General features: G+C 49.0%; 1 protein-coding gene across 3 annotated transcripts in view; it reads left to right on the top strand.

Annotated features, from left to right (window-relative positions):
• ZBTB16 (zinc finger and BTB domain containing 16) overlaps positions 1–15,854 on the top strand; it is a 154,317-nt gene extending 138,463 nt beyond the window's left edge. For all 3 annotated transcript variants that reach the window (XM_032228825.1, XM_032228822.1, XM_032228823.1), the window contains exons 5-7: positions 1,189–1,359; positions 7,872–8,039; positions 9,122–15,854. In XM_032228825.1, the coding sequence (XP_032084716.1) occupies positions 1,189–1,359; positions 7,872–8,039; positions 9,122–9,351 (569 nt within the window). In that variant the 3' untranslated portion in view covers positions 9,352–15,854. The remainder of the gene's footprint in view (positions 1–1,188; positions 1,360–7,871; positions 8,040–9,121) is intronic.
• The last annotated feature ends 10,886 nt before the right edge of the window (positions 15,855–26,740 follow it).

Raw genomic sequence — 26,740 nt, 5'->3', positions numbered from 1 at the left:
TACAGTATATAGGAGGTTGGGAGTGGGATGGATGGATGGATGGATGGATGGATGGATGGATGGATGGATGGATGGATGGATGGACACAGAGACAGACAACTAAAAAGATGAAAACTCCAAATGTTGAATGAACTCTTGAGTTGAGTTTCCATAATTTCATTTCTCCCAAGAGGGAAGCAGGCCAGGGTCTCTGCGTATTGGGTGAAGACCATCCATGGGGAGAAGAGGTTCGTGAATGTCAGATTTGTGAAAACTTGCCTGATCCATGCATAATTCTTTTTTTTTTAAGTTTTAAAATAAACATTGTCCAACAATGTTGGACATGGTGCGACGTTTCTGGCATAATCATTTCCTTCCTTTTTTGCTCTTACAACAATAACAGTTTGTATCATTACCAGTCGAATTACCTACACATTAAACCCTTACATGATATAGTTACTATCACTGCATATACATATCCAATGCCTACCTTTCGTACAATATTAATACCATATTTTCCAATTCTTAACTTATCCGTGTTATTCTGTCCCAACCTTTTCCCCTCGTTTCTAACCATTTCTCCCATATTCCGTGGTATTCCGCCTTGCCCTCGTCTTTGAGCTCTAGAGTCTGTCCATTTCTGTGCACGTCAGTATCTTCTTTATTATTTCTTGTTCTGGGGAGATCTCTTCATTTTTTCCAGTTCTGTACAAAAGACCAATTTGGCTGCTGTTAAAATATGCAACATTAAATATGATCCACCTTTGCTATGTTTTTTCTTTTGTAATCCCTAACAGAAATAGTTCCGGCCTATCAACTCTATCCTTTGATTTAGCATCTCTTCTGACCACTTCTTGCCTGGTGCCAAAAGGCTTTCGAGCACTCCCACCACATATGGCAAAAGGTTCCTAGCACAGGATCTATGCATAATTCTTATCCTTTTCCCAAATCATGAAAACTAAAAGAAATTATGATCGATAGGTAATGATTGTGAACTAATTTGCAAAGTCTTATTGGATTTGTTCCTCAATCTAGGTAGGGATTTGTGACCGATGGACGTGTTGGCCACTGTCCCCCTTTCTCTGGCCAGTCCATGTCCCAGACGCAGGCAGTAGAAGCTGAGTCGGAGCCCCCTGGGGGTGCAGACCTTCTGCCCACCTAGCCAGACATTTCTTCTGGAGCTGACCTCCCATTTCCTTCTTCTTCCAGGCTCGGACATGGCCGTCTTCTGCCTGCTCTGTGGGAAACGCTTCCAAACGCAGACGGCCCTACAGCAGCACATGGAGGTGCATGCTGGTGTGAGAAGCTACATCTGCAGCGAGTGCAACCGCACATTCCCCAGCCACACGGCCCTCAAAAGGCACCTACGCTCGCATACAGGTAAGCAAGGGGAGCTCTCTGGGAAATGTACCCGGACAGCGACGGGCAGGGGGTGAACGACGTGCTTCTGATGAGCAGCACCTGGCGCATTGCTCTACCCAGGCTTCTCCAAATGCACCTTCACAGCCAGGGAATTCTGGGAATTCAAGTTGCCTGGGTTTAGCCAGCTGTCCCTTCCCACAAAAGTGGAGGCCTGTGCTGGCTTGGAAGTGGGGCTAACTTGACCCATTGGTGTTCACCCTTCCTCATCCCCTCCAGGCTGCAAATCATACAGAAAGGCCAAACCAGACCTTAAAGATTTACCTGCTGTTGATGGGTGCTTCGTTTGAGTTCCCTTGTCGATCTGTCCTCGGAAGACCCTGTCCCACAAGGGCACAGGATGCTGCGAGCTTTTTTTAAAAAGGGGGGGATTTCAAGGAGTAGAATCTTGTTTATTCTCAGCTCCAACCTCCTGGATGAGGATCTAACCGGATTTGACCCTTTTGAATTGTGTCTCTGCGTTGTGTGTGTCCGAGGGCATCATCCAGGAGATGCCACAGATGCTGCAGCACCAGTGGGCATGGCTCAGTGAGCCTAATCATAACAGATGCACCAGCCAGTTTTAGCACAAATCAAATTTGTGTGTGTGTGTGTGTGTATGCGAGAGAGAGGGGGGAGGGAGAGAGGAAGGAAGAAAAGAAAGGGAGAGAGAGAAAGGAAGGTGGGTAGGAAGGAAAGAAGAAGAGAAAGAGATAAAGGAAGGGAAAGCAGGAAGGAAGGTAGGAAGATAGGAAGAAGAGAAAGAGAGAAAGAAAGGGAGGGAAGGAAGGAAGAAGAGAATGAGAAAGAAAGAGAGAGAGAGGAAGGAAGGAAAGGAGGAGGGCAGGTAGGAAGGAAGGAAGAAGAGAAAGAGAAAGGGAAGGAAGGAAGGAAAGAAGGAAGGAAGGTAGATAGGAAGGAAGAAGAGAAAGAGAGAAAGGAAGAGAGAAAGGAAAGAAGGAAGGTAGGAAGGAAGAAGAGAAAGGGAGGGAAGGAAGGAAGGAAAGAAAGAAGGAAAGTAGGAAGGAAGAAGAGAAAGAAAGAAAAAGAAAGAAAGAGAGAAAGAGAAAGAAAGAGAGAGAGAAAAAAAGAGAGTGAGTGTATTAAGGGTTTGATGTCCTAGACCTCTGTCCTCTAACTACCGAAAGCAGTCTGAGGGCTGGTTGCACCTGTTGGACAGCAGCCTCCTTTGCCTTCTGCAAAATGCCTCCTGCGTGCTGATTCGTCAGCCACATTTGCTTCCGGAGTGGCATCTTTCGCATCAGCAGCTGCGTGTGGGGCAGAGCCCAGGCAGCTCCTGGCACTGACAGATCCCTGATTCACGGGGCTGCTTGTATAATAAAACCAGGTCGCTGTGCCGGCGAGGAGGGTGGGCTCCCGCTTTGGGGATGGGCTAAGCAGGTAACAAGAGATTAGGGGGGTGGGAGATGGGGTCCCAGGTGCAGCCGGCCAGCCAGAGGGGGCTGCAATTAGTCCTGCTTGCCCTGGACTTCATGTCAGCCTCATTAAGCAGCCTTGCAAAGGGAATCAACGAGCCATAAATTGGATTTTTTTTTTAAAAAAGAAAACAATCAGGGGTTTTGTGTGTACAGTAGACAAGGACGCAGCCCCCGCTTCCTGCTTCTGAGCCAACGGTTATTGGCTGGAGCCGGAGAGGCCAGGTTCGAACCTCTTCATCATGGGACTGGCCCTCTTCGTTGAGGTTTCCAAAGGGGGCTTCTGCTGGCTGAGCCGAGGGAGGCCGTTCCAAAGAAGAAGAAGCCCAAGCTAGCAGTGAAGACCCTTCCTGCGCCTCTGAGGAGCCCTCTCCACCCAAGGCCAGCTGCTGGGTGAGGGGGCTTCTGCGGCAGCTGAGCCCCATCAATGCTCAGGGGTGGCTCTCTTTGAAAAATTAATTTGACAGATTTATTGTCCCTCCCGACAGAGACGCACGGAGGAGGCTGTGGCTGCGTGGGGAGAGTTTGTGTCTGTGTTGCTGTGTGTGTCTGTGTCTGTGTCGTTGCCTCTTCTCTCCAGGGCTGAGAACTTTAAGAGTAGGAAAAGTCTTGAAACAAGAGAAGGAGTCACCTTAGAAGGTGGTTTTAGAAAGCCAAGTGGGACAGCTGTGTGGCAGGTGTCACGCAGGACACGATGCCCTGTGGGACACCCCTGTAGTGAAACCCAGGTGGAGTTTCCACCCCACACCTGCAGCCTCCATCTTGACTCTTCTGATCTCCCCCTGTGGACAAAACCTGATCAGAAGCAGAGTTCCAGCGTCTTTACAGCCACATGGGACCAGGTGTGCCTGCGCCTGGGAACTGAGTTGAAGCCGTTCCCATTTTACAAGGGGGGGAACTGAGGCTGAGGGTTCCCAGGAAGAATCTGTAGCCCTGGAGGAACCAACACTTTGCCTTCATCCCAAGCCCAAAATTTTATGTTGCCTTTCCTTGCTCAGCTCCAGAACCAACTTCTTCTCCCCTTCCCCCTTCCCCCTCCACCAAGTAGGCTTGGTTTGGTATCAAAAATGGAGAAACAGAGCAGCTTTTTCAGAAGTGGGGAATGGGAGTGGGAGGAGGAAAAGGAAGGAGGAGGAGGAGGAGGAGGAGGAGGAGAGGAGGAGGAGAGTGAGGAGGAAGAGAAGAAGAGGGGGAGGAGGAGAAAAAGAAGAGGAGGGGTGAGAAGGTAGAGGAGGAGGAGAAGAAGAGGGGGAGGGGACAATGAAGAAGAGGGGGAAGAAGAAGAGGAGGGAGGAGGAAGAGGAGGGAGGAGAAGAAGAAGAGGGGGAAGAAGAGGGAGAGGAGAAGGAAGAAGAAGGGGGAGGAGAAGAAGAGGAGGAGGAGGAGGAGAAGAAGAAGAGGAAGAAGAAGAGGAGGGGTGAGAAGGAAGAGGATGAGAAGAAGGGGAAGAGGGGAAAGAGAAGAAGAGGGGGGAAGAAGAGCAGGGGGAGGAGGAGGAAAGAAGAAGAGGAAGAAGAAGAGGAGGAGGAGGGGTGAGAAGGCAGGAGGAGGAGGAGAAGAAGAAAGAAGAGGGGGAGGGGAAAGAGAAGAAGAAGAGGGAGAAGAAGAGAGGGGAGGAGGAGAAGAAAGGGGAGAGAAGAGGGAGGGGGAGAAGGAAGAGGAGGAGAGAAGAAGCGGGGAGGAGGAGAAGAAGGAAGAAGAGAGGAGGAGGAGGAGAAGTAGAAGTGGGGTGGTGGGGTGGTGGAGGAGGGTCCTAAGGTAGGAGACTTGGTGCCTAAAGACCCGTCGTTGGGTGTTGGGGAAGCAGCTGGCGGGGAGGGCAGCAAGGCAGCCGCCTTTCCTGGGCCGAGGAAGTGGAGGCGCCCGCCTGTGAGTCTATAAAAAGGATGGAGAGAATTTATGCTCAGGCACGAGTTGCCTCTGGACATGGGGATAATGAAAAAGCGTAGGGTCAATGTGGATGACTTAAGCTTTCAGCAAGCGGAGGCAAATGTATGAAATGGGAGGCAGCATTACACGCTTGGCGGCTCCGCACATCTGCTAGCGGGACCCGTGAAATACAGTGGGGCCATTCTTTACCATAAACTTGTGGCCATCGGATTTGCCGAGCCTGGAGAAGATTGTAATTACACTGACAAGACAAATCAGCAATATTTAAATATTCATGAAGAAAGTCTGGGGTGATCAATCTATCTTTATTGTCCTTCCATTCAGCTTCTGTAATAAATATTTCTTCAAAGAGGGGGAGAAGGAGGCTGGAGCTGCTCACTTCCTCCTTCTCCTTCCTCCCCCACCCACCCACCACCTCCCTTGAGAAGGAAGCCTGAGATTTGGAAGGCAGGAGAGAGATTGGTGTCCAGAATCTGGATCTTCTCAACAACGGTCACCAGAAATAAGCTGAAGGGGGTCAACATTCCCTGAGAACTTCTCCTGGGCAGCTGCATGGAGGAGGGCAGCAGAAGACACCAAAAGAACCAGCATCCCTGGGTGGATAAAACATTCCATGTTCCACAACCTGTTGATTGTTGAACTCCAGAAGAAATAAGTTCTATCTCCAGAAGAAATACGTCTATCTCCAGAAGATATAAGGTCTATCTCCAGAAGATATAAGGTCTATCTCCAGAAGAAATAAGGTCTATCTCCAGAAGATATAAGGTCTATCTCCAGAAGATATAAGGTCTATCTCCAGAAGATATAAGGTCTATCTCCAGAAGATATAAGGTCTATCTCCAGAAGATATAAGGTCTATCTCCAGAAGATATAAGGTCTATTCTCCAGAAGAAATAAGGTCTATCTCCAGAAGATATAGGTCTATCTCCAGAAGAATAAGGTCTATCTCCAGAAGAAATAAGGTCTACTCTCCAGAAGATATAAGGTCTATCTCCAGAGAAATAAGGTCCATCTCAGAATAATTAAGGTCCTCTCCAGAAGATATAAGGTCTATCTCCAGAAGAATAAGGTTAAGATAAGGTCCATCTCCAGAAGATATAAGGTCTATCTCCAGAAGATATAAGGTCTATCTCCAGAAGATATAGGTCTATCTCCAGAAGATTAAGGTCTATCTCCAGAAGATATAAGGTCTATCTCCAGAAGAAATAAGGTCTATCTCCAGAAGATATAAGGTCTATCTCCAGAAGAAATAAGGTCTATCTCCAGAAGATATAAGGTCTATCTCCAGAAGATATAAGGTCTATCTCCAGAAGAAATAAGGTCTATCTCCAGAAGATTATAAGGTCTATCTCCAGAAGATATAAGGTCTATCTCCAGAAGAAATAAGGTCTATCTCCAGAAGAAATAAGGTCTACCTCCAGAAGATATAAGGTCTACCTCCAGAAGAAGATCAGTCATTCCTTAAGGTGGCCCAGAATCTTCTCCCTCTCGTGTTCCCATCCTACAATTCTTTGGACTCCACCTTGTTCTGAAAGGTCTACCAAAAAACCCATCTCCATCCCTCTTGGAGACCTCTGTCCTCACGATCAGCTTTTGACCCCAGGAAGACATCTTGGCTTCTGAATCTACAGGGTGGACCTAATTCTTCCACCCCTTTTCCATGACGGATCCTGAGGTGTGTCGTTTCATCCCAGTGATGTTTTTTACAACATTAATTGAAAATTATGGGCATTCTACTACTGAGACAACTTAGATCGTTGCAGATAAAGAAGACGGGGGGGGGGGGGGGGAAGTACGGCCATCCCTATTAGTTGCAATGTAGGATGCCAACATCGCAAGCATGAAATGATTTGTCTTTCCTACCCAAAGTGGAGCACAACATTGAATAAAGAACCACTGAAAATCGATTCGAAGTAATTGTTGAAAAACCATAAAGGTTTCCCTTTTAAGCTGATTATTTGGAATTAAAGTCTGAGGGGGTCCTTGGTGCCCTCTGAGCTTGGGTGTTTTCTTGCAGGCGTTTCCTTATCCAAACTAGGTAACATCATCAGTAACATAGTGACTAGCATTGATGAGGTTACCTAGCTGGGTCATGAAACGTCTGCAAGAAAACAGCCAAGCTCAGAGAGCATCAAGGACGCCACAGATCTTTTCCTCCTCCTCCTCCTCCTCCTCCTCCTCCTCCCCTCCTCCTCCTCCTCCTCCTCCTCCTCCTCCTCCTCCTCCTCCTCCTGCCTCCTCCTCCTCCTGGTCCTCCTCCTCCTCCTGGTCCTCCTCCTCCTCCTCCTCCTCCTCCTCCTCCTCTTCCTCCTCCACTCCCCTTTCTCCTCCGCCTCCTCCCCTTCTCTTCCCTCCACTCTGCAAACCCCTCTCCCTTCTAGCACTGATGAGGTTACCTAGCTGGGTCATGAAACGTCTGCAAGAAAACAGCCGAGCTCAGAGAGCATCAAGGACGCCACAGACCTTTTCCTCCTCCTCCTCCTCCTCCTCCTCCTCCTGGTCCTCCTCCTGGTCCTCCTCCTCCTCCTGGTCCTCCTCCTGGTCCTCCTCCTCCTCCTCCTCCCCTCCTCCTCCCTCTTCCTCCTCCAACTCCCCTTTCTCCTCCGCCTCCCTCCCCTTCTCTTCCCTCACTCTGCAAACCCCTCTCCCTTCTAGCACTGATGAGGTTACCTAGCTGGGTCATGAAAACGTCTGCAAGAAATACAGCCGAGCTCAGAGCAGCATCAAGGATCGCCACAGTCCTTTTCCTCCTCCTCTTCTGCTCCTCCTCTCCTCCTCCTCCTCCTCCCCCCCTCCTCCTCCCCTCCTCCTCCTCCTCCTCTCCTCCTCCTTCTCTTCCTCCTCCTCCTCCTCCTCCTCCTCCTCCTCCTCCTCTTCCCTCCTCCTCCTCCTCTTCTTCCTCCTCCACTCCCCTTTCTCCTCCGCCTCCTCCCCTTCTCCTCCCTCCACTCTGCAAACCCCTCTCCCTTCTAGCACTGATGAGATTACCTAGCTGGGTCATGAAACGTCTGCAAGAAAACAGCCGAGCTCAGAGAGCAGCGAGGAGCCCTCGTTTCAACCCTGAGCTACCAACGTCCCCTGGGCCCTCGTGGGCGGGCGGGTGTGGGCCTGGTCTCTTGGCCGCAGGACAGCTTCCCTCTGACCCCCCCACTCTTGTCTTGGCTGCAGGCGACCATCCGTACGAGTGTGAATTCTGCGGGAGCTGCTTCCGGGATGAGAGCACTTTGAAAGGACACAAGCGCATCCACACCGGGGAGAAGCCCTACGAATGCAACGGCTGCGGGAAGAAGTTCAGCCTGAAGCATCAGCTGGAGACCCACTACAGGGTCCACACGGGTAAGGGGACGGCCGGACCGCCTGCAGGAGGCAGGGTCCCCCCCCCACCCACACACACACACACCTCCTGGGCAACTTCTGCCTGCAGCTTTTGTAAATAGCCGGTCGATATTCAGATGGCTTTTTCTGTTCATTACTTCATTATCCGCTCTGCCTGGGCATGGGATGGGTATTGATACCGAGAAAAAGCCAGGCGGTTAATTACTGCACTGAAGGAAGCCCCCTCGGCTTTTGACCGCAGCTGCAGCCGACGGGGCCTGGAAGGGCTTTCTGGGAGAGGCCCCCAGCCCAGCTGGCTCTGGCCTGGGAAGACAAGGAGTGGCCCCGGACCAGGCCACGCAAGGCCCGAGATTGGGGAGGGGGGGGCATTCTCACTCTGCCTGCCATGTTCCTGGAAGAGGGTCCAGACTGTTGCAATAACTTCTAACATCCGCCATTCATGATTCCCTCTCCTCCTCTTTCTCTTTCCTCTTTTATTTCTCCTTCCCTTCTTCTATTTTTTCTCCTCTTTCCTTTCTCCTTCTCCTTCCTCTCACCTCCTTTCCCTTCCTTATCTTTCATCTCCCATTTCTCCTTCCCCTCCTCCTCCTCTTTCTCTTTCCTCTTTTATTTCTCCTTCCCTTCTCTTATTTTTTCTCCTCTTTCCTTTCTCCTTCTCCTTCCTCTCCCCTCCTTTCCCTTCCTTATCTTTCATCTCCTATTTCTCCTTCCCCTCCTCCTCCTCCTGCTTTCTTCTTCTTCCCCTCCTCCTTCTCCTTCTTCTCTTTCTCCTTCCTCTCCTCTCCTTTCCCTTCCTTATCTTTCATCTCCTATTTCTCCTTCCCCTCCTCCTCCTCCTGCTTTCTTCTTCTTCCCCTCCTCCTTCTCCTTCTTCTCTTTCTCCTTCCTCTCCCCTCCTTTTCCCTTCTCATCTTTCCTCTCTCATTTCTCTTTCTCCTTCTTCTCATTCCTCTCTCCTTTTCCTTCTTCCCCTTCTCTTTCCTCTCTCCTTTCTGCTTCCCCTTCTCTTCTCTCTCCTTCTCCTTCCTCTCCCCTCCTTTCCCCTCCTCCTTTTACCGCTTCCTCCTTCTCCCACTCCGCAGGCGAGAAGCCCTTTGAGTGCAAACTCTGCCACCAGCGGTCTCGAGATTACTCCGCCATGATCAAGCATCTCAGGACCCACAACGGCGCCTCTCCTTACCAGTGCACCATCTGCCTGGAATACTGCCCCAGCCTTTCCGCCATGCAGAAGCACATGAAGGGCCACAAGCCGGAGGAGATCCCCGCCGACTGGAGGATAGAGAAGACCTATCTCTACCTGTGCTACGTCTGACGGGAAGGGAAGAGAAGCTGGGAAGGACTGGACAGAACCAACCCCCTCCGTCGCTCCCTCCCCTTCTCCTTTCCTCCCCTTCGCTCCCCCCATTTCCTTCCTCATTTCGCTTGGGGTTCTCTTCGCCCAGGAGCTGCTGGCCCCTCCCTTCCCAGCTTCCGTTGTCCTTCAGGTTGCAAAGAGCAGGTGGAGCAGGGAGAAATGAGCGAGGGGGGAGAGAGCCCGTTGGGGTCCCTCAAAGGAGCATCCCCTCAACCCACCCCCAGCCCTGGACAGCTGTGAAGTTGTCTCACGTGGGGGCTGTGTCCCCCCCGGGGCTGCCTCGGGGCTCCAGACTTCTTTGGTGCCACTGTTGCTCCTTGGGGGGTGGCGGAGGGCTAATTTCTCTCTGTTGGGGTGCACGCTGAGAACCAATCAACCCTCTGAGCTGCTGCCTTGGTTTCCCCAAGGATGCTTGGAATTGTAGCATCGTGAGGAGTCTCCATTGGCCCCCCTTTATTTTGCTCCCAATGCGGATCCCTAACACACCCATCCATGGTCCTCCTGGAAGCCACATCAACCGCAGGATGCAATGTTCCACACATGCATCCAGCCGATTCCCCAAATTCACACACGCACACACCCCCTGTCCTCCCTGGTCCCTCTGAGAGGTGACCTAGCTGCCAATCCAAGGACATGTTTGGGGGAGATAGACCTGTTAGGGAGCAGAGGAGCCACAGAGTTCTGGGGTGCCACAGCTGTGGGGAAGGTACCAGCTGCCTTGGGACTTCCTGGATCCCTCCTGGAATCTGCTTGAGAAGATCAAGGAAGATCAGAGGGTGTCCTGGGGGGAGGGGTGTCTCTGCTAGGGGAGAGCATTAGGACCCCCAGCGCCAACCCTTTTCCCATTGATTCTACCAGTGGTGACTCAAATGTTGGGGGTTGCTGCCTCAAAGATCGAGACCCCCAGATGCGCTCAGAATTGGCCCCCAGTTATTCCCTGGGAGCTGCGACCCTTTCTTCTGACCAAAGACCATTCTATGCATTTATTTTTATTTATTTGTTTTTTGAGCAAGAGGGGGGAGGAGGAGGAGGAGGCAGGCAGACAGCATAAGTTTACACATTTGCTAGCTTGGACAGACGGCCGTGTCTGAGCGGAGGAGAAATCCAAATGACAAGGCTTAGGGGAAACCCATCGGCTGCTAGAGAGGCCCCCGATCCTACCCTCTGGGGCCTTGGGGAGTTCTGCGGAGCCCCTATTCTCAAGCCCTTTCCCATTGGCTTCCATGGGGGGTGGGGGGTGGAAGGGCTGTGCTTTCTCCTAATCAACAGCCTCAGTCCCACGCCTTCCTCTGCAATAACCACGAGGCAAACTCCATGGAAGCCTCAGCTCCATCCACATGGAGAGAACCTGACCATCAGTGGATGGGAACCAACCCAGGAATGGCTTCAGTTACTCATGGGGATGGGCTGTCTGGAGACTCTGGCCACCTGTAGACGATCGTGGTACCTGGGTTTGAGGTGCAATGCCCAACAGTGTGGAAGTCTCCTTGCAGTCTTGACTTCTGCACATGGAACAGCCTTCTTGTTCCATGGAGCTGTCCAAGGTTCAGCTCAGAGCTTCCTTCTGCCCAGGACGGATGTCCTGATCTCTGCCTAGCAAATGCGGGGATGGGTGGGCTGAAGAGGCAGGGCTGGTTCAGCCTTCTGCCTTTCCTGCTCACTGTGCATCATTGGCAGCCAGATAAATTGGCATGTAGACCTCACCCAAAGTTGAGAGTGTCATTGAAGCACCACTTCCTCTTCTCGGAAGGGTGGAAGACCTGAACTCCCAGAGATGTAGGAAGCTAATGCTGTCTCTGGGCAGGTGTGTCTCCTGGCAGCCACCTGCCAGCTTATTTGAGAGGCTAAGGAGCCATTTGTCCCGCTGGTCCATCTTGCAACCATCAGCAAATCTTCATGTCCCCAATATTTTCTTCCAGGAAGGATCTTCTGCTTGTGCTTTGCACATAACAACATCGCCAAGAGGACGAACAGTTCTTACTATAAGCCTATCTCTTGGTTGGGAGGGGGTCTCCTCCCTTGATTGGGGGCTGCCTCTTCCAGCTCATCCCTCTTTCTGCTCCAGGGATGTTGTGAAACCTGGGACCTCTCCCCTCCCTTCCAGGACCCTAGGTTAGGAGCAGCTTCCAGAGTTTTCCCCAAAATAGCCCACAAATAGCAATTTGGCAGAAGGAAGGAAGGAAGGAAGGAAAGGAAAGGAAGGAAAGGAAGGAAGGCGGGAAGGAAGGAGGGAAGGAAGGAAGGAAGGAAGGAAGGAAGGAAGGAAGGAAGGAATACAGGTCTGGAAGAACGACTGGTTGAGTGGACTTCATGTCCTTGATTTAAGTGCAATCAAAATTCAGTTTAGATTTTTACTTGTCCCCCTCCCTCGATGTCCTTGTCCTGGGATGCCCCTCCTGGAGGACCACCTGAGCTTGAAAAGGTGTCCCCTCTGCCCACTTGGAGCCCTGGGAAGTGGCTTGAGGCTCCCTTGCTTCTCCACCTTGGCCCTTGGTGACTTCAGCCAAGGGGAGAGGTTCTTTCTCTTCCCTCTTGCCCCTCCCCCCCATGGAACCCCATCCCATCAAGACTTCTCTGGAGGCCCTTCCTGCCCGGGACTTCCGTCGCCATCGCAACTGAGTGGGGAACGCAGCTGCCCTCCATCTTCGTTGTGTCTTTGCTTTCGTTTTGATGGTTTTTTTCTCATTTTCGCACATTGTACTTGAAATGACCTTGGTTTCTTGTGACCTCATGAGCTTCTTGTGAGTCGGCTTCCTGTGGGGAAGGTGGGACGAGTTGGGGTCTTCATTGCTGAAAAGACCACCTGGCAGGGCTGGGAAGGAGGGTTCGCACCCGTGTCCAAACACAGCCGACAACCCCCCTTCTCCCCCCCCCCCCGGGACGTTGCTCTCCTCGCCAGCCTTCCTGTTTCGTGTTGATTGTGCATTATTGTTGTTGTTGTTATTACCAAAATTGGTGTTTGTTTTGATGATCCAGCCTGACCCGGCTCAGAGATGATCTTGAAAAGCTACCTCTTTTTAAGTTGATGTTGTTATTGTTAAGTTTCTTGTTCCTATTTTTTTTTTTTTTGGCAGTTACAGAAGCACAGTTTTTGCAATATTTTGTGGGCGGGTGGCTTTGTAAATTTCACCTCATCTCATGCTTTATATTTACCATTGTACCTTTTATTTTGTAAGTTAGCTGCTTTTATACATGGGGGGGGGGTGGAATGTTCAGCGAAGGCAGATCCATGTTGCTCCACCCCTTTAAGCGTTGGTGTGGACTCCAACTCCCAGAATGCCCCAATCCTGGCTGGGGAATTCTGGGAACTGAAGTCCGTGCAGTTTAAAGGGGCCAAAATTGAGACTCGCTGGTGTCGATGGAAGAACTTTAAGCGATCTATCTCTGTGTTGTTGCTCCACACACTTTCCCTCCTAAAATCTGTCCCTGATCCTTCCTCAACGTTGGAAAATACTGAAGGCCTTAAAAACGGGGATGGGGGGCGGGGAGAGAGAAAGAGTGATAAAAGAGACTCTATATGTCATTGTTAAGTCCAGAGAGCTAAAAATTTAGTGAAACCTTTAGCAATTTGGTAAAAGAAAAGGAAAAAAAAATAAACCAGTTAAACTTGAATATGTGAATAGTTAAGTAGAGTTTTGTTTATAATGTGAAAAAGAGAGAGAGAGAGAGAATTGACAGCATACAAAGAAGACCTTTGGATGAACAATATGCAGTAAATGTATCAGTGTGACGTATGTCGGAGGCCCACCCGATGTAGCCCCAACCTCGTTGGGTGTCGTCTTTTTAAAAACAGGGAGGGGGAGGCGTTTGAGGAGTCTTCCTCTCTCCCCCGCCCCTCCCCAAGCTAAAAGTGTTGGACTGATAAATTATTTCAAAAGTGTAATATTTTTGTAACCTTTGTTAGTCTCTGTGTCAAGAGGATGTCGTCCTTCTCCTTCCCTTTTGTGACTGTGAACAGGAATACGTTTGCGTCTGAGGGGGGATGCGTTGGAAACCTAGTATTAAATAATAAATCACGCAGTATTGTTGCAACGAGTTCGCCATAGCAGACGGTACTCAACTCAAAGCACACTTGGGAAGGGCCCGGGGTCCAAGGTTTGTCGGTGGGACCCTCGGCCTGCCACGGAGAGGACGGGCGGGACGGGGTGGGAAGGAGACTCCACTGGTTTGGGGGAGCAAAGGGTGGGCGGGCCTCATGCCACTTGCCTCCCTCCCTCTCTAAATGATGGTTGGCTTCCTATCATTGCTGGCTTGACCAGTGACAGGGTGGCAAAGTGCTTGGCGCCACAAGGAGGAGGAAGAGGTCGAGTCACAAAGCGGGACCTGCAGAAACCAGATGGAATTTGGGGGGCATCGGAGGGCTGGAGCCCCACGGGTTGTCTGGGGCCCCTTCCTTTCTTCCTTGGCCCTTCTGCCCCCCCACCCAACCGATCTGAGCGTGGGATCCCCTCCCACCGACCCCCACCCCCCACCCCTCTGGCGTGTCCCCCTCCCACCGACCCCCTCCGTGGGCTTTTAATTTGGCTTCCCTTTGCAAGTATATATTCCTGGCTGTCTGTGATTGTGGCTTTGGGATGACATTTCAGAAACTGAAAGCAGTACGGTTATTGTGTACAAACCCTTGCCGGTGTGTGTTTCGTGCGTGTCCGTCCGATGGAGAAATATAACTTTGTGGCTTCTTTGTGGTGGGAAACAAGACTGGGGCGGCTTCATTGTACGATCCTCAACACAACTTTGGGGGGAAAAAAATGGCTTTTTTTTTTCCTTTTGGTCAATCTTTGTGCCTGAAAACAAGTGTGTTTGTGTGTGTGTGTGTGTTGTTGATTTCTGCGCATTTTTGAAAAGCAAAAGAGGAATAAAATGCTGCAGTGCTTTCTTAATGATTTGGTACCTTGGGGGATTAGGATGGGGGGGGACTTGCTCGCTGAGGAATGTCATGGTATTGCCCCATCTTTATTCTGGCACCTCCCTCCCTCCCTGCAGTTCTCGGCCCATGGTTCCCTGGCACTGGGGGAAGAGGCTCCGTTGGCACAAGGAAGGAAGCCCGGGCCACGTTGCACTCCAGTATGCACCCCCATCCTTTGTGCCCCTTCCACTCCACAGGGCTGTGTTCTGCTTCACAGCAACACAACCTGCCCCGCCGAAGCGTGGGAGGCCATGCCAACGCTGCCAAGCCCTACAGAGATTCAGTCAAAGCCTCCTGAATGGGCCACTTCCACGCTTTAAGCGGTCTCACTTCCAATTCCAAATAATCCAATGGAATTCTCCGCCCCGCCCGCTTCTTCCTAGGCCCCGCCCACTTCCTCCTGACCCCACCCTCCAGTCTCTAAAGGCTGCCCCAGGAGTTTGCTTCCCCTTGATGGAGGCCAAGGGGGTTTTGGCAGGGAAGGCTGTGGTTGGGGTGGGCAGGGGACGCAAAAGTTGTGGTCGAGGGCTGGATGTCTCTGCAAGCTTTCCCTCTCCCCTTACCATGACCTCCCTCAGCCCAGGCCTGTCATTTTCTTGACACACATCTCAGTATTGGTTGGGCATCGTGTCTAAAAGAGGCCTGGCTTTTTGGGAGGCTCAGAAGCCGTGCCCAATCTCCATGGACGCTTGTAGATTTCAGATATCTATATATATATTAGCACTGAGGACCAACCGTGTCCTTCCGGACCAAGCAAATGGAAAGCTTATTCTTCACTTGTGTTTAATCTCTTTATCTCTCCATGTCGTCGCAGTTAAAAGTGCCAGTTTGATTGCTTCGTGTTAAAAGAGAAATTCTGTTTCTTGCATTGCTATATCCTGGCTCGGTCTACCTCAGCACCTCCTGCTAGCCTGATTTAAGAAGGTGCCAGTTATTGTTTTTGTGTTTTTTGTTATTTACTTTATTTTTCCAAATACGGTGTTATGTGTATATAGATTTTTTTTTCCCCCTGTACAAAGTACTTTTCTGTTCGTTCCTTTGCAGTGCAGCTTCTGCCGTCTTGTTATAAGCTTCGTCCAGAGTCTTAGATGCATTGAAGTTAAAAATACACACACACACACACACACACACAATAAATCAGTTCCCCTCCACCCCCCCCCCCAAAGAAAGTTGTGGTGTCCCTTTTCTAGTTGCCATTCTCTCCTCCTGCATCGATTCTGAAAGGCCCAGGAGCGTTCTCTGTCAACCTTCCGTGTTTTCTGGCGAGGGGGGGGGGGGAAACACGACAAAAGGAGGGGTTTTCCCCCACCCCCAAAAAAATGATGTATTGCTGCAGGTTTTTTTTTCTCTCCATCTGTCACTAAGTGAAGTTTGTGCCTTCTATAGCAAAGAGAATATTTTTTACATCCTACTAACAGTAGATTTTTTTGTAGTGGACATTTTTTTGTATTTTTATTTATAAGTCTCATAAGGAAAATAGCAATGTTCAGTTGTATATCTTGAATCTGCAGTTAGGAATTTAAAAAAAAAATACAATAAAGTTAATTCAGTCGTTGATGCTGGTGGCTCTTGGTTTCCTTTCCTTCTGTGCAGTTTCCCAGCTGGGATGGAGGAGGAGGAGGGGTCTCTTGAGCCCATTTATGAACAGAATTTATCTCATCCTCCCCTTGCCAAAAAAAAAAAAAACAGCATCCAGGATTGGCCACTGCAGGAGGAATGGAGGGAGAGAGAGGAAAGGAAAAAGAAAGAAGGAAGAAAAGGAAGGAAGGAGAAAAGGAAGAGAGAAAGAAAAAGAAAAGGAAGAGAAAGAAAGGGGAGAGGAAGGGACTGAAAGAGAAAGAGAGGGAGGAAGAGAGAAAGAAGAAAGAAAGAAAAGAAAAAGAAAAGAGAAAGAAAGGGGAGAGAGAAGAACTGAGAGAGACAGAAGGGAAGGAGGGAGAAGAAAGAAAAAAGAAAGAAGGAAGAAAAGGAAGGAAAAGGAAGAGAGAAAAAAAGAAAAGAAAAAGAAAGAAAGGGAAGAGGAAGGGACTGAAAGAGAGGGAGGGAGAGAGAAAGAAGAAAGAAAAAAAAGAAAGAAAAGAAAGAAAGGGGAGAGAGAGTAACTGAAAGAGAGAGAGACAGAAGGGAGGGAGGGAAAGAAAGAAAAAAGAAGAAAAGGAGGGAAGGAGAAAAGGAAGAGAGAAAGAAAAAGAAAAAAGAGAAAGAAAGGGGAGAGGGAGGGACTGAAAGAGAGAAGAAGGGAGGGAGAGAAAGAAAGAAAAAGAAAGAAAAGAAAAGGAAGGAAGGAGAAAAGGAAGAGAGAGGAGAGAGAGGAAGTGAAAAAGAGAGAGAAAGTGTGTGTGTGTGTGTGTGAGAGAGAGAGAGATAGATAGATAGATAGATAGATAGATGATAGATAGATAGATAGATAGATAGATAGATAGATAGATAGATAGATAGATAGATAGATAGATAGAGGCTTCATACACCACACCAAGCCACAACTGTGGTTAGTTGAACAATCCATGATAACCTGCTTCAGGTCTTCTAATCCAAGTCATACATCTATCTGTCCTCCAGAGCAGAGATGGGACTCATCCAGACAACAGAGGCTTTGTGTGATGAATGAAATCTGGGCTTCAACTCCCCAGATTTTCACTAGGCAAGTCACAAACTCTGTTGTCCCCAAAGCTTGGCGCATGGCTGTGGTTCCAGGTTTGAATGGCCTTTGGCAGTGTTCCTCAACCTTGGCCACTTGAAGATGGGAGACTTCAACTCCCAGAATCCCCCAGCCAGAAACGCCCCCACCCCCTCAAGCAGGAGACCTTCCACCATTTCTGACAGATGGCAGTCCAGTCTCTTCTTGAAAGCCTCCAGTGATGAAGCTCCCACAGTCTCTGAAGGCCACTTGGTTGATGGTTCTCACTGTCAGAAAAATCCCTCCTTACTTCCAGGTTGGATCTCTCCTTGGTCAGTTTCCACCCATTCTTCCTTGTCCGGCCTTTCGGGGGCTTCGGAAGACAGCTTGGCCCCCTCCTCTCTGTGGCAGATCTTGGAAGACGGCTCTCGTGTCCCCCCTGGTCCTTCTCTTCACCACGCCCGGTTCCCGCAACCCTTCTTCTTCCTACCTTTGAGCCTCTCGGAGTCCTGCATGGCGCTTTGGCTTTTGGGGGGGGGCGGGGGGGGGGGGGGAGAAGCAGAACCCGTCGAGAGAGGGGAGCGTTTGAGTGGTAAGAAAACCGAGTCCTGCGATGCTGGTTATTTCACCCGCTGCCTCGAAATAAGCCTCCGTGGCATTCTAGGACCAGGGTGGGTCTGGGTTCGAGTGTTTGTGGGGGGCGGGCGGGGGTCTTGCTGGCAGCCCAGGCGTTCCTCCGCTGCCTCCGGGGGGGCCTTTTGCCAAGGCTGTTCTGGGTGTATCCGAGGCCCCCCCGGGGAGCTGAGCAAGTTTGCTTCAATGAAAGTGAAGTCGCTCATTTAAACCTGACTATAGGCTGCTCCGGCCTCCTGCTGGGTTAATTATCCTGTAGTTCTAAACTGATTGCTCTACACCCCGCTTAAGCCCTCCTTTATTTATTTACTGATTACATTAACTGCTGCGCCTTGGCCCCCTTTTTTTTATTGAGATGCAAACTGTACAGCCCTTTGCCCCGCGCTCGGCGCCCGCATGCTCGGAGGGGAGGGGAGGGGAGGCACTCTGCAGCAGCTCCACACGCCAGGAGGGGGAGGCCCGGTGGGCAGACGCCGGTGGGCAGACGCCGCCCCCCCCCCCTGCCCGGGCAGGCTGGAAGGAAGGATGCTTCTTGGGGAGGGGTCTTTGTGGGCTGCCACAGTGGCCCAGCCCCCCAACCCCAATTTAAACCATGACTTGAGCTGCTGCCACCATCCATGCCAGCTTATGCAGGCCCTTCTGGGGCTCTCCCTTCTCAGCTCTCGGCTTCTAAATCGAAAATACGGACATCCGATTTTTATGGCATGAACCTTTCCCGGGGGGAGGGGAGGGGAGGAGATTTGCCCTTCCAAGCTGCGTAATCCCATGAAAATTAAAATGCAGTTAAACGCTAATTGCGTGGAATCAACGGGGTAATTAGTGTTACTTAAATATAGTGTGCTGTTTATTTTCAAATTATTTATGAGCATATCTAGGCGGTTTCAGCTGCCCCATCCAGAAATATGGCTGGCCTGGCTCCTTGCCTTGTCCCAACCCAGGAAGGAAAGGAGCTGGGCTAATAGAACAAGGCAGGAAAGCTTTAAAAAAAATCCCTTTTTCATGGCTTGGTATGACTGGTCAATGATGATGAATGGTTTAGCATGTTGGGCATACCAGTCAGCATAACAGAACAGTTGGAAGGCACCTTGGAGGTCTTCTAGTCCAACCCCCTGCTCCTACCAGTTCACACCTATTCAGTAGAACCGGTTCGTCAAATCTACCGAACCGGTTAGAAGAGGTTCCACCAGTGGACCCGGAAAGCAGGCCACACCTACAGAAGAGGCTCCAAAATTTTTTGAAACCCACCACTGCCCCCCCAACACACAGAGACAGACAGACTGATACAGAGATAGAGAGAAAGAGAAAGAAATGAAGAAATAAATAAAGAAAAAAAGAAAAAAAGAAAAAGTGAGAGAGAGAGATGAAAGAAAAAAGGGACAGAGAGACAAAAGGAAGGAAAGAGAGAGAGAGAGAGAGAAAGGAAGAAATAAATAAATAAAAAAGAAAAAGAGTGAGAGAGAGATGAAAGAAAAAAGGGACAGAGAGACAAAAGGAAGGAAAGAGAGAGAGAGAGAGAGAGAAAGAAAGAAAGAAAGAAAGAAAGAAAGAAAGAAAGAAAGAAAGAAAGAAAGAAAGAAAACACATGGCCGGCAAGCCACTCCCACCAGGTCACATGGCCAGCAAGCCACTCCCTCAAAGGAGGCCACACCCACAGAGTAGGCTCCAAAAAAAATTGAAACCCACCACTGCCCTACACCACTTCAGATAGGTGGCAAGCTGTTCCATTGGTTAATTGTCCTCACTGTTAGGAAGTTTCTCCTTAATTCCAGGCTGCTTCTCTCCTTAGTTTCCATCCATTGTTTCTTGTCCTGCCCTCTCTAGCGCTTTGGAAAATAAGTTGAACCCCTCCTCTCTGTGGCAGCCCCTCCAATTCTGGAGCATTGCTATCATATCAGCTCCTGGTCCTTCTGCCTATATCCAAATCCTGCGACCGTTCTTCCTATGTTTTAGCCTCCCGTTCCCAGTCGAAGTAACCAGGTTTACATGCCCAATCATCCCCCCCCCCACGCCCTGTGCCAACGTCTTTTTACTCGGTATGTTGTGTGGAGTCAGCCCTTACGGTTTATCAACAAATCATGGTTAAATAACTTCAGCATGAAACAGTGCAGAGTAAATTAAGCCTGTGCCAAATATATCTCTTCGCAAACATTGGCAAGCCAGCCACTTCTTTAGCAACGCTGAATTTATGCCCTTCTATCCTGAAACAAATGTCAGAGCATCATAACTGAGACATAAAGAATGTTATATTTTAAAATAATATCTCCCCACTCCACCCCCCACCCTGTTCCTTTCGCTGGATGATTTCAGACGTTTCCTTCGAAAATGCCGTCTGATTCTCTTGTACTATCCTCATTTGCTCCGGCTCTTCATCGGGCCTTTATTTAGCCTATGTGCTATTTTGGATGGCTCATGTCATGCGGCTGCGTTTGCTGACCTCTGGCGAGGTCAGCCGTTCGGAGGCACGATGGCAGAGAACAGCCTGTTCCTCCCACATTCCTGAGTTTTTGGGGGAGCCACCCATAGAGACATTCAGAAGGATGACGGTGAAGCACCCCCATGGGAAGAGAGGAGCGCTGGAACATGGGAGGCAGGGAGAAACTCCAGCTTCGAAGCCGGTTGGCAAATGGAGACTCAACACCCCTGAACACCAGCAGACAATGAAGCTTCAGAAAAGGCCCCCATTCCGAAGATCTGCCTGCATCCTCCCTGCACATTTAACTCTCCTCTCTTGCTTCAGAGGGAATTCTGCCCGGCTCAAAGCTTCAACTCCCTTTCAAGCTTCTAGTCCTTTATCTTTTGGTGCTACATAGCTTTTTTCTTGTTTATTGGAGCTGTCAATAGGTTTCATTCCCCCACCCCACCAAAGCTGGTATGCTGGGACCCTGGGCAGAATTTCTTTAGAACTTCACGATGGCTGAAAGATGTTTGTGACCGGAGCAGAAATTCCCTTTAATATCCGGTGAAAACTGGCATATTTGTCCCCACAAAGCCTCAGTCTCGACTTTAATTGCCAAAGCTCTGGAACCAGGTTAAAGTGTCCCCACCTGGCACTGGATCTTTCGCAGCCTTGTCCTGATTTCCTGTCTCATCAACTCTAGACCAATTTCCACATTTTCTGGGCTGCAAACCATTCACTGCACATTATCAGTAAGTTGCCTTTTGGGTTTCCACGTAAGACTTCTAGTCATCCAGACCTTTTTCAAAATTATTTCAACTTATTTCAAGATGAAGCTGGTTGCAAGCCACCATCCTATCTTGACAGAGGCGGCTGCTACCATTCCTATTCTGGCGGGACCCCCAAAGCCCACTTGTCAATTTTGCATGACAAGCTTGCTCTCCGTTTCAAGGCCTGGTGATCCAAATATATCTACTACCCAGCGTATCTCCCCTCTGCAAGCCGTGGGATGCCAGCGGGAATGTGGAAGGCTGGGATCCCTCCTTGTCTTCGGAAGCTTGTAAGCTGCAGAATCCCTGGGCTCTGCCGCCATCGTGTGGGCAGCTCACACACACCGCCCTCCCCTTGCTGGACAGGGCAACGCGTCCACTTAGGGTAACTAGAAAGCAGAGTGTTTTTCTGGCAAAAAAAGGGAGCTGGTCCCTTTCTCTTTCTCCCTCTGAGTTCAAGCTGTGCTGCTGCTTGCCTGAGGAATAGAATAGAATAGAATAACAAAGTTGGAAGGGACCTTGGAGGTCTTCTAGTCCAACCCCCTGCTTAGGCAGGAAACCCTCTACCATTTCAGACAAATGGCTAACCAACATCTTAGACTTCCAGTGTTGGGGCATTCACAACTTCTGGAGGCAAGTGTTTCCACTGATTAATTGTTCTCACTGTCAGGAATTTTCTCCTTAGTTCTAAGTTGCTTCTCTCCTTGATTAGTTTCCATCCATTGCTTCTTGTTCTGCCCTCAGGTGCTTTGGAGAATAGTTTGACTCCCTCTTCTTTGTGGCAACCCCTGAGATATTGGAAGAGTGCTATCATGTCTCCCCTGGTCTTTTCATCAAACTAGACATACCCAGTTCCTGCAACCGTTCTTCATATGTTTTAGTCTCCAGTCCCCTAATCTTCTTTGTTGCTCTTCTCTGCCCTCTTTCTAGAGTCTCCACATCTTTTCTACATCGTGGCAAACAAAACTGGATGCCGTATTCCTAATGTGGCCTTACCCGTATAAAGTGGTATTAACACTTTGCTTCTTGATTCTATCCCTCTGTGAATGCCGCCTAGGATTGCAATGGCCTTTTTGGCAGCTGCCACACACACTGGTGGCATCTATTTAAGTGGCTGTCCACTGGGACTCCAAGATCCCTCTCACAGCCACTACTATTGAGCCAAGTATGGGCGTAGCATGTTTTGTTCAGTGGGTATAGATATGGCGACCCAGCCTACAGGCACGAGTGCGTCTCAGACACTGGCGTGCTAATGCATTCCTTTCTTGAAACTGTATATGGTATAGGGGCACACGCACCCACCTCGTCACAGCACCAGGAAGTACCAGGTCGATGTGTCGATTGGATTTGTCTGTTGAAGCATTTGATGTTACATGAAGGCAGCTCATTCCAGTGGTTGTTAATTGCCCATTGTAGTGATCAGGTCTGTAGCAGCATCGATCTCGCGAGGATCAATGGGGCTGATTTAGTGTCTCACTAACTCTTTAACAGGACACCTCATCAATAGCCAGCCACTTACAGATCGTCAGTACGTTACACAGGAGCCCCACTGCCGAGACCCCACACTGGCACTAACCCACTCCCCACTTGCCAGTCATTCATATATGCCCATCAGAAAGGTCAGCAGTTTGGCGGTTCGAATCCCTAGCGCCGCGTAACTGAGTGAGCTCCCGTGACTTGTCCCAGCTTCTGCCAAGCTACCAGTTCAAAAGCATGTCAAAAATGCAAGTAGAAAAATAGGGACCACCTTTGTTGGGAAGGGAACAGCGTTCCGTGCGCCTTCGGCGTTGAGCCATGCCAGCCACATGACCACAGAGACGTCTTCGGACAGCGCTGGCTTTTCGGCTTTGAAATGGAGATGAGCATTGCCCCCTAGAGTTGGGAACGACTAGCATGCATGTGTGAGGGGAACCTTTACTTTTAATCAAGATTAGACCAAAGGATCAATTTGTTCCAACTCTTTAGAAGGCACAAACTTTTCGATGCATTGATTTTCAACCTATTTCAGGTAAATTCCATATCCACTTCATACTTGCTGTTACTCAATTCCCCCTTCCTGTTGAAAATCTAGTTTGTTCATTGGAGGGTGGACTGTGGAATACAGAATCCCTTCAGAGAAAGAAGATCTACTTGGTGTCCAATGTATGGACACCACAAGCTGAGCTATCAATGACACAAAGATCAGTTGAACTGTAACTTTGCAGAAGACTACACTATATATTGGCATGCATGCAACAGAGGTGACATTCAGCAGGTTCTGACCAGTTCTGGAAAAATGGTAGTGGAAATTTTGAGAGGTTCGGAGAACCGGCAAATACCACCTCTGGCTGGCCCCGCCCCATCTGTTCTCTGCCTCCCTAGTCCCAGCTGATATGGAGGGAATGGGGATTTTGCAGTATCCTTCCCCTGCCATGCCCACCAAGCCATGCCAACCAAGCCATGCCACATCCACCAGGCCAGGCCCACAGAACCGGTAGTAAAAAAACTTTGAATCCCACCACTGGCATAGAAGTGTGTTGGAAGAATAGCCTTACACTGATGATGGGTTTGAGAACCTCAGTCTTAGCCTACTGCCGGAGAGTCAATCTTTTTCACAGGGATGACAGCAAGCCCATCCGTTTCACAGGGAAGGGTAGCTGCTCCTTGGAAAGGCACAGCTCCGGTTGTTCCAGGGGAGCAAAAGGACTTGGAAGCAGCCCAGCAATTCCTTCTGAAGCTCTAATTTGTAAGGCAGCAGAAAAGTAACACAATGCACAATACATGGCAGGTAATTGTATTAACTGAAATGTGATTCTGTTTTAATTCAATTTCAATTAAAATGAATCCAATTCAGTGCTGGACTTCATTCCATCCTTGCATTGGAATGTGGTCCCTGGTCTTCAGCCTAAACATGTTGCCTGCTCAAAATTGTAGCTGCCAGGAGATATTTTGGCAGAAGCCCCCCCACCCCCCGCCGCCACCGCCACCAGGACTTCCATGCACTCACCTGGTACCTATAAAAATATTGGCCAGTATTAATAGGTGGTTAAGACCACATTCCCTGGCAGGGCATATATGATGCCTGCAGTTTGTGACAAATTTCCCTTCCTTGGCATCTGTTGGTGGTGCATTTTGAGCGTCTTCCTCCTGACAGCTCCTGGGAAGCTCGCCATCCATCATTTTCCAGCTGATGCATGTTTCAGTTGGCGCCCTGACCTTCTGGACCAACGCAAGATGGAGAGGGACTGAAAGATCAACTTTGGTGAATAACCGATTGTGAGAAACAGTTGGATGCGACTAGCATCCGCTTCCCAAAACAGATGGATGCTTGGAGGACGGTTTGTAAGCTGTTATTCTTCAGAGGCTGGTTTGTCTCACATCCCAGGAGAATCACTCGAGGACTTACAACACCAACCTCTCTCCAAAGCCTTGAACCGACTGCCAGAATCTCGAGGCACGCATGAGAGTGAGGGATTCTGGAGTTAATGTCCAAGGCAGAGGAAAGGCACCTGCTTGGTGAGGCTCTTCTAAGTCAAAATGGGAAGTTCTCATTGACCAGAAATGCTCATCCTATGTATGGCTTCTATAGGGGGAATCCGAGAAAATGTTTGTCACTCAAGAGAAGGACAGGAGTGAATATTCTGCCTATTTCTTACATTTTGCCAAATAGAAGTGTCTTTTGGCACCAAGGGCCATTGAGTGGGATGCATTAAGGCTTGCTCTAACATCCCAGATGTGCTTTTTTCAAGAGTCAACAGGACGACCAGGTCCAGAAAGTCCAGTTGCCTTTGGGGCAACCAGGACCTGGATGACTGAGAACCTCCATAGATGCTTGCTCTAATATTTTCCAAGTGGCAAATAGGCAGAAGGGTGGGGGGTGAGTCCTTACAGACTCCCAGCTCTTGTTTCCCATCCTTCCATGCAGAACGAGGCATCTATTTCTCTCTCATTTTCCTTCTCTTGAGCTTTGTGAGGTCTAAAGCTCACGCGTGGCTTTTACACCCCTGCTTAGCAACACCCGGAGGGAGAGAGGCCCTATAAATGTACCTATTACATTTAGTTTCTAGAAGTTGTGGGTTTTTTTTAAGAATCGGGAGAGATTCCCTGCCATGTGGCAAATCTGTGCTCCATGCTCTGTCCATGGTGCTGAACAGGATCCCCTAGCCATGAAATTCTGACTTGAGGAAATTTATGTAAAGCCAGTGTATGTATGTAATGTATGTAAATGTATGTACGTATGTATGTATATAAATGTATGAATGTATGAATGTATGAATGTATGAATGTATGAATGTATGAATGTATGTATGTATATATGTAAAGAAACATGCAGACAGTTCCAAAGTCAAGCACTGCTATCTTCTGGAAGGGCATTAAACCTGTGTTAATCAAGATAAGGGACACGGTGGCTCAGTGGCTAAGACACTTAGCTTGTTGATCAGAAGATTGGCAGTTTGGCAGTTTGAATCCCTAGCACCACATAATGGAGTGAGCTCCTGTTGCTTGTCCCAGCTTCTGCCAACCTAGCAGTTCGAAAGCACGTAAAAAATGCAAGTAGAAAAATAGGAGCCACCTTTGGTGGGAAGGGAACAGCGTTCCATGCGCCTTCGGCGTTGAGTCATGCCGGCCACATGACTATGGAGACGTCTTTGGACAGCGCTGGCTCTTCGGCTTTGAAAGGGAGATGAGCACCTCCCCCTAGAGTCAGGAATGTGTAGCACATATGTGCGAGGGGAACCTTGACCTTGACCTTATGTAAAGCTGGAGGGGATTGGGTGATATTCTATTTGGGGTCAATGTTGTTTCTTGCTCTTGCATGTGAGACATTTTCGCTTACACAAACATTTTAACATCAAATATGCCAGTTCACTCCTAAATTTTTAACTGCTGCATCTTGTAAGGAAGACAGAAGCCATGGATGAGAACTAATCAACATGGACAAGAAACAACAGATGCAAATCAGTCAAGGAGAGAAGCAATCTAGAACTAAGAAGAAATGGGCTAATGGGGAGAACAATTCACCAGTGGAACTACTTGCCTCCGGAAGTTGTGGGTGCTCCAACACTGGAGGTTTTTAAGAAGAGACTGGACGGCCACTTGTCTGGGGTGGTATAGGGATTCCTGGCTGTGCAGGGGGGTAGACTAGAAGACCTCCCAGGACCCTTCCAACTCTGTTATTCTGTTAAGTTTGGCAGTGGATAAGCTGATGGACTTTCAGAATGGGAGGATAAATCATTTGGTCAAATGTGATCCGAAATCATTTACATTCCAGGAAATTATCAAAACTGCTGTATTAATTTCAACAGAATTTGCTCTGGTACAAAGCAGACCTCTTCCCTCTCCCTCACCTCAAAGCAGCTTCCTTGCATTTTGAAATATTTCCTCTCTCTTTCTCTTACAATGTAATATCATGGTTGCTTTCAAAATATTCAGCCTCGTGCAAGTCTATTTATTTATTTGCTTGCTTATTTATTTATACAATTTCTATAGACGGCCGTCTCAGCCAAGGGACTCTGGGCGGCTTACAATTCTGAAGGTAATTTTTTTTTAAATTAGCCATTTAAATAAGCATTTTATTTCCCCTCAAATCAAAGCTCTCCTTAAGAACAGCTGCAACCATTTACCTCTGCTAGATACCCAAGCGAGAACTCTTCTCTGATTCTTCATTTATAAGCTAAGCAACCAGCTCCACACTTCTTGGATGGGTTCAGTTTAATTCTGTTTATTGTAGAACAGATAGGAGCACAGCAAGAAAAGCAGCTGCCCATTTTACAGACAGGCCAATTGACAATATTAGTGCAAATAGCCACCTGGAACAGAAATGCCGTTGAACACTACTTCAAAACACACTTAAACCTTCTCGTGACCCGTCAAAACCACGGACCACAAAAGCGCGATCGACAAAATCGCGCATTTGACGTCATCACAGCGCGACGAAAAAGATCGAAAAATTGAAATAAAAATTAATAAAAATTAAATTACAGCAAGCCGATTCACATAAAGGTAAGGGTTAGGTTTAGGGTTAGGGTTAGCTTTAGAGCGTTAGC

This window comes from Thamnophis elegans, chromosome 13 (assembly GCF_009769535.1).
Source record: "Thamnophis elegans isolate rThaEle1 chromosome 13, rThaEle1.pri, whole genome shotgun sequence".
Classification (NCBI taxonomy): Eukaryota; Metazoa; Chordata; class Lepidosauria; order Squamata; family Colubridae; genus Thamnophis; species Thamnophis elegans.
The sequence above is the reverse complement of the archived record's forward strand: the minus strand, read 5'-3'. Positions and strand labels throughout refer to the sequence as shown.